This window comes from Rhinopithecus roxellana, chromosome 1 (genome assembly GCF_007565055.1).
Source record: "Rhinopithecus roxellana isolate Shanxi Qingling chromosome 1, ASM756505v1, whole genome shotgun sequence".
Classification (NCBI taxonomy): domain Eukaryota; kingdom Metazoa; phylum Chordata; class Mammalia; order Primates; family Cercopithecidae; genus Rhinopithecus; species Rhinopithecus roxellana.
The window spans coordinates 123,763,921-123,777,313 of NC_044549.1; the positions used below are offsets into that span (position 1 = coordinate 123,763,921).

The 13,393-nt window shown below is 53.2% G+C and overlaps 1 protein-coding gene across 2 annotated transcripts in view; it reads left to right on the plus strand.

The window, feature by feature from the left end:
* IGFN1 (immunoglobulin like and fibronectin type III domain containing 1) overlaps positions 1 to 13,393 on the plus strand; it is a 37,700-nt gene that overhangs the window by 9,470 nt on the left and 14,837 nt on the right. Inside the window, exons 8-13 of one of the 2 annotated variants that reach the window (XM_030929905.1) lie at positions 417 to 591; positions 1,759 to 1,872; positions 4,257 to 4,425; positions 5,610 to 5,882; positions 6,641 to 6,692; positions 13,179 to 13,294. In XM_030929905.1, the coding sequence (XP_030785765.1) occupies positions 417 to 591; positions 1,759 to 1,872; positions 4,257 to 4,425; positions 5,610 to 5,882; positions 6,641 to 6,692; positions 13,179 to 13,294 (899 nt within the window). Of the gene's footprint in view, positions 1 to 416; positions 592 to 1,758; positions 1,873 to 4,256; positions 4,426 to 5,609; positions 5,883 to 6,640; positions 6,693 to 10,229; positions 13,295 to 13,393 lie in introns of those variants that run through there. The other variant, XM_030929900.1, reaches the window with a different exon arrangement.

Genomic DNA, 13,393 nt, shown 5'->3' on the forward strand with positions numbered 1-13,393 from the left:
AATTCTGGATCTAGCTCTGCCATTTCAAAGCTCTATATCCTTGAGTTAATCATCTCTCCTCTGATTTCCTCATTTGCAAAATGTGGTGGTCCACTGGAAAAATGATGTAACTTTTTTTTTTTTAAAGCAACAGAACAATGCAACACCCACTTTCCCCAGACATCTTACTCAGAAATCTACAATACAGGTTGTTCGGAGCGTTTCTCCTGAAAGTTGTGGGGTGAGACTGAGGCTCGCCCCACCCATCTCTGAATCCTTCGGGCCCCAACAGTGGTCAGTCCCAGAGATTCCAGGCTCTGTATTTCCTCGAGTGCAGATAGAGCAGCTTCCTAGAACTACTTGGGGCACCAGAGCCAGGTGGCCAACAAAGGAGCAGGGGTTCCTCTGGCCTCTGACCAGCTGGCCTTGCTCCCCAGGGCCCCACCAGCCCCTGAGAAAAAGATAGACCTTGAGCAGGTATGGCAGCTGCTGATGACGGCAGACAGGAAGGACTACGAGCAGATCTGCATGAAGTACGGTATCGTCGACTACCGTGGCATGCTGCGCAGGCTACAGGAGATGAAGAAGGAGCAGGAGGACAAGATGGCACAGGTGCCTCACCCCATGCCCACCCCTCACTCCATGCCCACCCCACACACTCTGGAGCTTTGGAAGAGTTAGGGCCTCTGTATCTTGGTTTCTTCTGTAAAATGGGAATTATAGTCATGCTTACCTCGTAAGGTTATTGGGAAGATAATGAGAGAATGTACTTAAAGTACTTAGCTTAGTGTCTGATACATGGTAAGGGCTTGATTTTTGCTATCATTATCATTGTCACCAAATTGGGGGGCGGTACCTGGTTGGTTTTTTTTTTTATTTTAATTTTTTATTTTTTGAGATGGAGTCTCACTCTGTTGCCCAGGCTGGAGTGCAGTGGCACAATCTCGGCTCACTGCAAGCTCCGCCTCCCAGGCTCACGCCATTCTCCTGCCTCAGCCTTCTGAGTAGCTGGGACTACAGGTGCCTGCTACCACGCCTGGCTAACTTTTTGTATTTTTAGTAGAGATGGGGTTTCACCGTGTTAGCCAGGATGGTCTCGATCTCATGAACTTGTGATCTGTCCGCCTCGGCCTCCCAAAGTGCTGGGATTACAGGCGTGAGCCACCGCGCCCAGCTACCTGGTTTATTTCTAAAGGCTTTCATGGAAGGGAATTTTACAGTTCCCATTAGCACTCTGATCCCAGAATCTTATCAGCTGTACAGGGATTTCTTCCCTGTGTCTAACTTAACTATAGCATAAGTCTAATTTTACTTCTGAAAATGGAAAAGAACTCGTTTTCATTATCCTGAGAATAGTATCTTGTCCCGAAAATAGTATCCTATCCCCTTGAAGGATAAGTTTCCTTAAACCTAAACTCGGGTCTCGGCCTTCTCTCCTCAAAGCTTTCTCATTGGCTTTGACACAGGACCCAGCACAGAGCTTTGCACACAGTAGGTGTTCAACTAATGTTTGTTAGAAGTACAGATGAATGGAAAAGCCCTACTGTGTTCTAGCACCTGGGCACCTGGGGTCTTTTCTTGGTTGTCTTCTTGATCTGATCTCTCATCTTGGAGAATTTCCTTCCTTGAGGGGCTTACTTTTCCCCACTTGTAAAAGGGGCCAATGCATGCTCATCTGGGATGCTGTGGGCCTGGGATGGTACCAGGGCCTATGAGGGTTTGGAGTACCCCAAAGAGAGAGCTTCATGAACTCTCCTGGTGGGTTTGTCTGCTTTGTAGTACATCAATGCCATCTCCAGCTTAAGACACATCAGGGTCACCAAGGATGGGATTGCAAAGTTTGACCTGGAGCTGGATCTCAAGGATTCTCAGAGCAAGATTTACCTGTATAAGGTGAGGCTGGAGGGGTTATGGGTGGGGGGATCTGGCAGGGATGCTGCAGGTCTAGTGGGGAGGGAACTGTGGGTACCCTGGATTCCTCCATGGGAACAACCAGAGCACACAAGTGGTGAGCCCCTCATCCCATGGAGTTCCTAGTTGGAGTTGGGCCAAACCCTGGTGTAGACCATCCATCCACAAGGACTTCTTAGCTCACACTGAGCAACCAGTCTCTCCAGCTGGGCCTGTGACTCTCTGTAAATTGTGTCTAACACCAGAGCATGGGGGTGAAAAGAGGGTTCTGAGAAAGTGCACCCCTTTCCATCTGAGCTTTCTTTCCAGAGGCTTCATACATCCCTACCTGGGCTCTAGGAGTAGTTACCTGCCAACCAGATGGGGGCAGCGGCAGGTGGGGAGGAGCTGGTAAAATTTGGCTAGTTCTATAGCCAGACTCATCCAGCTTCATCACTTATAAGCTGTGTGACCTCAGACAAGATACTTATCTTCCCTGTGCCTCAGTTTCCTCACTTGTGAACTGGGGATAATACAGGACCTGCCTCATGGTGTACTGCAGGGCTAAATGACATCATGCATGACTTGCCCCTCTCCTCACCTCTCTGCTCATTCCTACTTCTCTTCCCCTTGTCCCTCTGTTCCTGCCCCACTGGCCTTGTCCCTGTTCCTTTGCCCCAGCTGTTCCCCAGCTTGGCATGCTCATCCCTGATATCAACAGGGCTAATTCCTTCATGGCAGAGAGACTTCCCTTGGCCACTCCGTGTGATTCCACTATGTCCCTCCAGCCCCGTCCTGGCACTCAGGAGCCCTGGACCCATATCTACCTTTTTGTTCCCTGGTTCTCTCTTCTCTTTCTTTCTCTCTCTCTCTTCCTTCTTTCCTTCCTTCCTTCCTTTTTTTCTTTTCCTTCTTTCTTTCTTTCTTTCTTTTTTTCTTTCTTTCTTTCTTTCTTTCTCTCTCTCTCTCTTTCCCTCCCTCCCTCCCTCCCTCCCTCCCTCCCTCCCTTCCTTCCTTCCTTCCTTCCTTCCTTCCTTCCTTCCTTCCTTCCTTCCTTTCTTCCCTCTCTTTCTCTCTCTTTCTTTCCTTCTACAGAGTCTTACTCTGTTGCCCAGGCTGGAGTGCAGTGGTGCAATCTCAGCTCACTGCAACCTCTCCCTCCCAGGTTCAAGCAATTCTCCTGCCTCGGACTCCCGAGTAGCTGGGATTACAGGTGTTTGTCACCACACCCAGCTAATTTTTTGTATTTTCAGTACAGATGGGGTTTCACCATGTTTTCCAGGCTGGTCTTGAACTCCTGACCTCAAGTGATTCACCCGCCTCAGCCTCCCAAAGTGCTGGGATTACATGCATGAGCCATCATGCCCAGCCAGTTCTATTTCTTTTTTTTTTTTTTTTTTTTTTTTTTTTTTTTTTTTTTTTTTTTTTTTGAGACGGAGTCTTGCTCTGTCACCCAGGCTGGAGTGCTGTGGCCGGATCTCAGCTCACTGCAAGCTCCGCCTCCCGGGTTCACGCCATTCTCCTGCCTCAGCCGCCCGGGTAGCTGGGACTACAGGCGCCGCCACCTCGCCCGGCTAGTTTTTTGTAGTTTTTAGTAGAGACGGGGTTTCACCGTGTTAGCCAGGATGGTTTCGATCTCCTGACCTCGTGATCCGCCCGTCTCGGCCTCCCAAAGTGCTGGGATTACAGGCTTGAGCCACCGCGCCCGGCAGTTCTATTTCTTTCTAACATAAATTATTTACTTATTTATGATATTTATTATTTATATTTTTCCCCCATAGGATTTTAGCTAGTGAGAGCAGGAATCTTTTTTTAGGCATTGATGTCTCCTAAGTACCTAAAACAGTGCCTGACACACAGTGGGCCCCTAATAAGTATTAGCTGTTATTAATATTCAGCAAGTAGCAAACCTGTCTAGGGCTTAAAGTAGGTATGCATATAGATTACTGGGTTTGTAGAGCCTTATGGATATCTGATGGTATTCTCTGCAAGTTCCCGTTGGTGAATAAGTTGAGCTGGCGCCCGTGGGCTATTGGTGTTGTGTCCAACCTCCCCTGCTATCCTCGCAGGGCTGCTGGGGAGTAACTCTACTCACAGCCTGAGCTGGAATGTCAGCAACTTCAGGTGCCCCTTTGTATAACACTTGCAGACTTTTCACTCCATGGACATTCCTAGAGCATGGATTCCCATCCAGCTCACAATCCCTGTTCCCATGTCCTCCAGGCCCTGCTGTCCACCCCATCCCAGCTCCTCTATGGTTCCAGGAATCTGTTGTCTGGTGACTGGGCCTGTGGGAGAAAACTGCTGGTTATAGCCAGAATGGGACTGGGGCAGGAAGCACTGAGGACCTCGCTGAGGCCCGCCTCCTCTTCCTTTTCTGGCCTTAGGATGGTGAGATGATCCCCTATGGCTTCAACAACCAGACTAAGCACTGTCTGCGCCGGCTGGGAAAGCGCTATGAGTTCCAGATCCAAGACCTGAGGCCTGAGGACTCTGGCATTTACCAGGTCAAGGTGGAGGATGCTGTGGTCTTCTCCACAGAACTGGAGGCCAGTGGTGAGTGGTCTACACTGCTGAAGTTGGAGTCGGGGAGATCTGTGAGAAGTGGAGTCCATGTTGGTGCAATGTGTGTGTCGGGGGGTAAATGTGACATGGCGCCAGCTGCAAAGACAATTGGGAGACGGACACATACCTAGATGGCCAAATTTTGATGCTTTCTGTTTTCCAAAGCCTTGGTGCAAGTTATCTCTCCTGGTGCTGAGCTGGGTTCTCCTGAATTACCGTCACAGACGTAGAACACATGTGTCATGCCTCTGCTCAGACCTTCTGCAGCCACCAATTATTTTCAGATCAGATCCAGACTAATTGCACAGCCTCTAGAACTCCTTTCTGTCGCATGTCCTCATCTCCCACAAAGCCCTAGCAAGAATCTCTGGGTTAGGCATCCTCGCGCTCCATACAGACCTTTCCTTTTCTGCTTCCTGTATTCCTTCCCCATCTAGGAACTGCCACTCCTCCTTCATCAAACTCTGTCCCATCCCCATGAGTACCTGTGTCCACATCACTCTCAGAGCACCTGCCAGCTCAAGGGGGTTCTTGAAAGGACAAGGAGAGACCTGGGGAAGGAAGCATGTCATAAGAACACAGCTAAATCAAGGTTGGGGGAGAGAAAAGGGGGTTATGTGTCCCAGCAGCGGGGAGGTGCCCAGATGGGGCTTTGGAAAGCCTGAAAACAGTGCAGTTTGGGAAAAGGAGTGTGGGTTTGGGAGTCAGCCAGACCCGGGTGTGAATCTTGGTTTCTCTTAACTGCATAAGACTGGAGCAAGTTGTTTAACTTTTTAAGCCTCAGTTTGCTCACCTGTAAAAAGAAATTAATAATACTTACCTGGGGGTAAGCAATTATTACTTGGATGAATAAGGTAAAGGATGAATAAGATAAAGTACTGTCACTTAGCATAGTGGTTTCCTTCATGCATTCACCTTGTCCCCAAATATAACTTTTGGCTTTAGAAGTGTGGAATCCCAGAGCTGAAAATAAGCCTCATTGCTCATAATTCTAACCCCTCATTTTATGTGGGGAAATTGATACCTGAGGTCCGGAGGAGACCTATCCCAGGTAACACAGGGAGTCTGCGGCTGAGCTGGTCTAAGCCAGGATTTCTGAACGGCCAGCCTTGCCGCCTCAGGTCACACTGTGTCATACCATGAAGCTGATATCCCCATTCCTGCTTCCCTGACAGCCATACCCCCAAGAGTGGTGGTCCCACTGGCGGAGACCCATTGTGAGGAGCACGGTGACGCAGTCTTCAAATGTACCTTCTCCAGCCCCTGCCCTAGTGCAGCCTGGCATTTCCGGCACCGGCTACTCCACGCCAGTGACAAATATGAAGTGTCTGTGTCCCCCAACGGGCTGACCCACCAGCTGGTGGTGAGGGGGGCCCGTTTCTCAGACATGGGCCCCTACTCGCTGGGCACTGGGCCCTACACTTCCAGCGCCTGGCTGGTGGTTGAAGGTGAGTGTTTCACCTCTGTCTTTCTCTGCCTCCAGGGAAGACCTCGGGACTGCGGAGGCATGAGGAAGGCGAGGCAGTGGGATTTCTTTTGGTCAGCCATTTGCTCTGGAATGATTCCCTTGTTCAGAGAGAATAAGGAAGGCTCCTTAGATTATTCTCCACCCACTGCTGTGCAGACCTTCATGGCCAACCCAACCCTTCTCAGCTGTGCCTGCTCCACTGGGTCTGTTGGAATTACTCTGGGGCACAGATGGCTCTAGGGTCCTAGGCAGCCTTGGGACAGTGGCCCAGGTTCAGTCTGGATGAGAAGCCCCTGCACCAGACCAAAGAGCACTCTCAAACCTCCCTGGAGATTGAAATTTGGGTTCAAGATGTTCCCAGGAAAGTGTAAATTGGACATAAGTAAGGCAGGTGATAGAGCAAGTCGATATTTTAAAAACCATGCACCTGCTGCGGCAGTTTGATAAACAAATGACTTTTGGCTTATACGTTTTCTCCAAAATCCTCATGAAGCCTGTAGCAGGGTGGCCTGTGGATATGGGACTGGGAGAGGTGGTGATGGGATTCACCCATCCATCCCTGGAACACCCTGGCTGCCTTGCCAGGTGGTCAGCTTGCTTCTCTCCTGGGGAAGCCCAGGTCAGGCAAGCAGCTGGGCTCAGGCAGGTGCTTTGGCCGGATTTAACAGGAGTTTTGGTATTTTCTCTTGTCTCTCCATGTGGGCACTGATCTTCCACATGAATAACCCCTCACTGAAGCTGGGAAGGATAAAGACCTTCAGTCCACAAGTGCTGACCACCAACTACAGAGGCGAGGAGCCCAGGCCTCAGGAGCAGAAGAGTCTGGGAGCATCAACAGCCAGGGAGAGAAATTCGGAGAGCAGGACCCCAGTGGGGGCGCCCTTGAGGGGGCAGGGATGTCTTCTGGGTTCCAGCACATAGCCAGCCCAGACAGGGATGGCCGTGGCAGACATGGCTACTCCTTGATGGAGGACAAGGGGGCAGCTGACTCAGCCTGGGGCCCTGGACAGGAAGGCGAAGGCTTTCTAGAAGCAGAGGGAAGCAGAGTCACTCTTCCCAGGGAAAGGCAATCTGGCAGAGAGGGAGGCTGGGCTGAAAGCCTTGCAGAGAGGCCCCATCTACAGGGAGAGAGCTCAGAATCAGGGTTGGGCCTCCCAGAAAAACAACAGCAGGATCGTGGCAGAGACAGCAATGGTGATGAATGCTGGAGAACAGCAGGAGGCTGGGAGGCTGAGTCCAGTCTGCTTCGGGCTGGAGGACTGGGGAGCAGCAGGGAAGGAAAGGAGCACAGAGGGGATAGTGGAAGACAACTGGATAGGCACGCCCCGGAGCAACTGTGGGATGCTCAACTGAGACCTGAGAGAGGAAATAGTGACCTGCAGGGCTACCAGTCTGATCCTGTAGGGTCCTGGCCAAGAGGAAAGCAGATAAAGATTTCACAGGGTGACAGCTTGGCTGAGATGGAGAGAGAGGATGCTCCAAGTAGGGAAAGAGGGAGAGGAGTAGTAGTGTGGGGTAGTGGGACTGGCCTGGGAGAAGCTGGAGACAGCAATGGGGCGGGAGGTCCTGGCACCCTGGAGTTTACTGGAGGAAGAGGTTCTGGCTCCAAGGCAGGTATGGGCCCTGAATCCTGGGGTTCTCAGGGAGGTAGAGATACTGACTATGGGGAAGCCTGGGGCTACTGGGGGTCAGGAGAGTTTCTAGGACAGACATTTGGAGGCAAGGACTTCCAGGAACCATCAATATCAGGTGGTAGAAAATTCCTTCTGGGAGATGGGAGTCCTGAGATCAAAGCTGAAGACTCACTGCAGGAGGCAGATGGTCTGTGCAGGGGGGAATCTGTAGTTGGAGGAAGTGCCTACAAAACTGGCCCTGGAGGCCCAGGAGACCCCAGAGGCTGTGAAGGTGGCCTACAGAAGCTCAGGGGAAGGGATGGCCAGGAACCAACTTGGGCCTCAGGTGAGATAGGGGATGACCCCAGAAGCTTCCAGTCTTCCCAGGAGTGGACAGCAGATCCCAGAGCAGCAGGAGGTGTTGGCAGAATACAACCTAAGGGCACAAGTCCTTGGGAAGACACACCATCTAGCCTCAGAAAAACTGGAGCCCACTATGGGTCTGGAGTGCTGGGACCCAGTGGAGGGCAAGAGGGTATGGGTGGTACCCAGGTGGCTGGACTGACAGAGTCTGGTCAGGGGGTGGATGCCAGAAGCCGTGGGCTAAGTAGGTCTCCAGGCGTGGGTGCTCAGGGATCTGGGGGGATACTAGGAGATACGGAAGTATTAAGAGGTCCTGGGTCAATAGGGTCTGAACCAGATTTCTGGAATGGGTCAGGGAGCTCCAGAGTAAAAGGACCCAGAGGCTATAAGGATGACTTGGAAGGTCCTGGGAGAATGGAATCTAGGTACGAGGGTGGCTTAGGATATTCTAGGGGAATAGGCCCTAAAAGCAGGGCTGGTTATAGCTATGGCTCAGGGGTTCCAGGAGAAATGGGGTCTGGCCACGGTGCTGGTTGTAGAGTTTCCCCTAGGGCACCTGCGGGAATGGAGTCTGAGGAAGGGGGTGCGTACAGGAGTGGCTCCGGAGTGCCTGGGGGAGTGTGGTCAGGAAACGAAGATTCTGGCCCTGCAGGAGGAGGGTCTGGGAGAGTTGCCAGTCTTAAGAATGGCTCAGGTGGTCCTGATGGAGCACCCGTGGGTGACATCAGGAATTGGGCCTCTGCACGCCAGGGCGGCATGGGCCGTAGGGGAGGGCACCATTCAGATGGCGGCCTAGGGAGTCCTGAGATGACGGGGTCTGTGGGTAGAGGTGGTCTCAAGGCCCCTGGAGTGGTGGAGACTGTTGGGATGGGATGTGTGGAAGCAGAACCAGAGAGCTCTGAAAGAATAAGGCCTTGGAGTCAGACTGGCTTCAGAGCCTCAGAGGCCCTGGGGGCCTTTGGAGAAGGAGGCTATGAAGATGGCTCTGGGGGTCCAGAAGCCATGGAACCAAGGTCTCTGAGGGCAGGGAGCAAAGTGGGTGAGGGGGATGGGACAAGATGCCCTGGTGCTAGGGCCTCTGGAGCTGGAACTGGTTACAGGGATGATACCAGGCACCCTGAGGCACTAGCACCTCACACCGGGGCTGCTTCTGAGAGCCAGTGGGCTTATGGGGCTGACAATGTGCTGGGTTATGAAGATGGATCAGAACTTCCAGGGCCTCAGGGAACTGGGGTCAGAACAGCCTATGGAGGAGGGTCAAGGGGCCTTGGGCGTAGGAGTACAGGGCCAGGGGGTGAGGCAGGCTTTAGAGATAGTTCAGGGGACCTCCAAGGAATGGGATCAGCAGATGGGCCGGGTTGTAGGAAGGGTATTGGGAGTTCGGGGGAAATGGGGTCAGTGGATAAGGAAGGTTACAGGGAAGATTTGGGGACTCCTGAGAATATGGGTTCGGGGAGCAAGGCTGCTTATAGGGATGGTGTAGGGGGTTCTGGGGCAATGGGGTCAATGGATGAAGCAGATTATAGGAAAGATTTAGGGGCTCCTGAAGGAATAAGTTCAGGGAGCAAGGCAGATTATAGGGGTGGTTTACAGGGTTCCAGGGAAATGGGTTCAGAGAGCAACGCAGATTATAGGGGTGGTTTAAAGGGTTCCAGGGAAATGGGGCCAATGGATGAAGCAGATTATAGGAAAGATTCGGGGGTTCCTGAGGGAATGGGTGCAGATTATAGGGGTGGTTTAAGGGGTCCTGGGGAGATGGGGTCAGTGGATGAGTCAGGTCATAGGAATGGGATTGGAGGTTATGGGGAGATGGGGTCGGGTTATAGGGAGGATGTGGGGGCTCCTGAGGGAATGGGCACAGGGAGCAAGGCAGGTTATAGCAATGGCTTAAGGGGTTCTGGAGAAATGAGGTCAGTGGATGAGGCAGATTATAGGAAAAATTTGGGAGCTCCTGAGGGAATGGATTCAGGGAGCAAGGCAGGTTACAGGGGTGGTTTAAGGGGTTCTGGGAAAATGGGGTTAATGGACGAGGCAGGCTCTAGGAAAGATTTGGGGGTTTCTGAGGGAGTGGGTTCAGGGAGTAAGGCAGGTTTTAGGGATGGTTTAGGGGGTTCTGGGGAAATGGGGTCAGTGGATGAGGCAGGTTACAGGAAGGATTTGGGGGCTCCTAAGGGAATGGGTTCAGGGAGTAAGGCAGGTTTTAGGGATGGTGTAGGGGGTTCTGGGGAAATGGGGTCAGTGGATGAGGCAGGCTACAGGAAGGATTTGGGGGCTCCTAAGGGAATGGGTTCAGGGAGTAAGGCAGGTTTTAGGGATGGTGTAGGGGGTTCTGGGGAAATGGGGTCAGTGGATGAGGCAGGCTACAGGAAGGATTTGGGGACCCCTAAGGGAATGGGTTCAGGGAGCAAGGCAGTTTTTAGGGATGGTTTAGGGGGTTCTGGGGAAATGGGGTCAGTGGATGAGGCAGGCTACAGGAAGGATTTGGGGACCCCTAAGGGAATGGGTTCAGGGAGCAAGGCAGGTTTCAGGGATGGTTTAGGGGGTTCTGGGGAAATAGGGTCAGTGGATGAGGCAGGCTACACGAAGGATTTGGGGGCTCCTAAGGGAACGGGTTCAGGGAGTAAGGCAGGTTTTAGGGATGGTTTAGGGGGTTCTGGGGAAATGGGGTCAGTGGATGAAGCAGGCTACAGGAAGGATTTGGGGACCCCTAAGGGAATGGGTTCAGGGAGCAAGGCAGGTTTCAGGGATGGTTTAGGGGGTTCTGGGGAAATGGGGTCAGTGGATGAGGCAGGCTACAGGAAGGATTTGGGGGCTCCTAAGGGAATGGGTTCAGGGAGTAAGGCAGGTTTTAGGGATGGTTTAGGGGGTTCTGGGGAAATGGGGTCAGTGGATGAGGCAGGCTACAGGAAGGATTTGGGGGTTCCTAAGGGAACGGGTTCAGGGAGCAAGGCAGGTTTTAGGGATGGTTTAGGGGGTTCTGGGGAAATGGGGTCAGTGGATGAGGCAGGCTATAGGAAGGATTTGGGGGCTCCTAAGGGAATGGGTTCAGGGAGCAAGGCAGGTTTCAGGGATGGTTTAGGGGGTTCTGGGGAAATGGGGTCAGTGGATGAGGCAGGCTACAGGAAGGATTTGGGGGTTCCTAAGGGAACGGGTTCAGGGAGCAAGGCAGGTTTTAGGGATGGTTTAGGGGGTTCTGGGGAAATGGGGTCAGTGGATGAGGCAGGCTATAGGAAGGATTTGGGGGCTCCTAAGGGAATGGGTTCAGGGAGCAAGGCAGGTTTCAGGGATGGTTTAGGGGGTTCTGGGGAAATGGGATCAGTGGATGAGGCAGGCTACAGGAAGGATTTGGGGGCTCCTAAGGGAGTGGGTTCAGGGAGCAAGGCAGGTTTTAGGGATGGTTTAGGGGTTTCTGGGGAAATGGGGTCAGTGGATGAGGCAGGTTATAGGAAGGATTTGGGGGCTCCTAAGGGAATGGATTCAGGGAGTTATATAGATTACAGGAATGGTTTAGGCGGTTCCGGAAAAATTAGTTCAGGTGGGGAGGCAGGTTATAAGAATGTTTTAGGGGGTTCTGGGAGGATTCCATTAGGGAGTGAGGCAGGTTCTAGGGGTAGTTTGGAGGATTCTGGGTACATTTTGTCAAGGAGTGAGGCAGGTTGTGGGCAAGGCTTTGGGGGAACTGGTGGCATGGGGTCAGGGAGTGAGGTCAGTTATAGGGGAGGCTCAGGAGGATCTGGGGAAATGGGGCCAGAGGGTGAGATGGGTTATGGAGATGGTTCAGGGAGGCTTGGAGTACCAGGCTCACTAGCTGGAATGGGACATGAGGCTGGACCCAGAGGCCACAAAGCCATGGGGCACAGGTCAGGATATTGGGTAGCATCAGAGGGTGGCACGAGCTGCAAGGATGGTCCAGAGAGAGCCAGGGAAACAGGGCTTGTGGATGGGGCAGGACCTGGGGTGGAATCTGGGATGGCTGGAATGCTGGGCACTGCAGGTGGCATGGCACACAGAGACAGCTCCAGGGGCCCAGGGGTGCTGGGGTCTCAGGGAGGGCCGCAGACTCTTTCAGATGAGAGAGGCTCCACCAAAGATCTTGGGGGCTATGGAACCTCAGGGATCCCTGAAGCCTTGGAGGCTGCTGGTGCCAAGGGAAAACTAGATGTCAAAGAATGGCAAGATAGTTCTGGGACTCCAGGGTCTTCTAGGGACAGAGGGGCTCCCAGGGCAAAGGATAGGTCTCCAGACCAAGCAGGGATTATGGGGTCTTCTGGGTTTCTTGATGGCAAGGGGGCAGTAGAAGGTGAAACCTGGGCAGGAATGGCTGCTCTGGGGTCTGGACATGAAAAGGACATCTGGAAAGCAGGCCCAGGAATGACAGACAGGGGTAGAGTTGCTGGCCAGGGGAGATTGGCATCTCAGAGAGGCAGGGACTCACTTTTGGGAGGAAGAAGGATAGGCTCAGGGAGCTCAGCAGGGACAGGCCAGGATCTGGACAGCAGCTCTATGCCTGGGGAAAGGGGCAAGTCAACATCAGGGCCTGCTGATGGACTAGGAATGAGCAATGCCTGGGCTCCTGATTGGGAAAACCAGGGGTTTAGCCGAGGCAGCATAGGTGCTGGGAAGCAGCCCGCAGGCTCCAGAGCTTCTGGTTCTCTGCGGGAAAAAGATGCCGCTTTTGGTGGGATCCATGAAGGGCCAGGGGGCTTTAAGGGCAGGGAGGGTGCACCAGGCCAAGAGGCGGCTGGTGGATGCCGAAGCCCATGGTCCCTGGATAGCAAAGGTTCAGGTCCTAGAAGGGGCAGTTCTGGTGGTGCAGAGGACTCAGGTATCCTGGGCAAAGGGAATTCTACTGAGCAGGGAAATGCTGTCATCCCAAAACCTGGGGAGTCAGGACCTCAGGGAGCCTGGAATGGCTTAGATGGTCCCTTTGGCAGAAGAGCCTCTGGAGATAGGTCAGGAGGGACCCAGGACCTGAGCTCTCAGCTAGGCAAGGGACAGAGAGGAGGAAAGATGTCCCTCGGGGGGCAGGGGTCCCTGGAGGCTAAGAATGGTGAGGTCCAGGGTCCTGGGGCCCTAAAGGAGGATGAGGTGCAGGGAGCAGAAGAGACTGGGAGGTCAGACAGGAGCTCACTCAGGAGCAGGTCTCAGGCACAGTCAGGGGCTGAGGTGGGAGGAGGAAAGAGAAGGGGAGCAGATGAGGCTGGAAGCATGGGATGGCAGTCTATGGGGGAGAACCGGGGGTGCCTCGAGGAGATGCTAAATGAAGATCAGAGCCGGGAGCCCCCCGGTCACCTTGGTAGCAGGAGAGGTGGCAAAGATGGCAGGTTGGACATCTATGGAGAGAGGAGAGATGCTACCCGAAGTTCCACATCCAGATACAAGCCTGACACTGGCAGTTTCTCCAAGGAGACCCGAGGTAGGTGCTTCTCTGCTGAGCTGGCTCCCATGGGCTAGAGACAGTGGGGAGCTCCCTGGCCAGTGGGATGCTTGGGTCTGTCCCAGTTCTGCCTCCGGC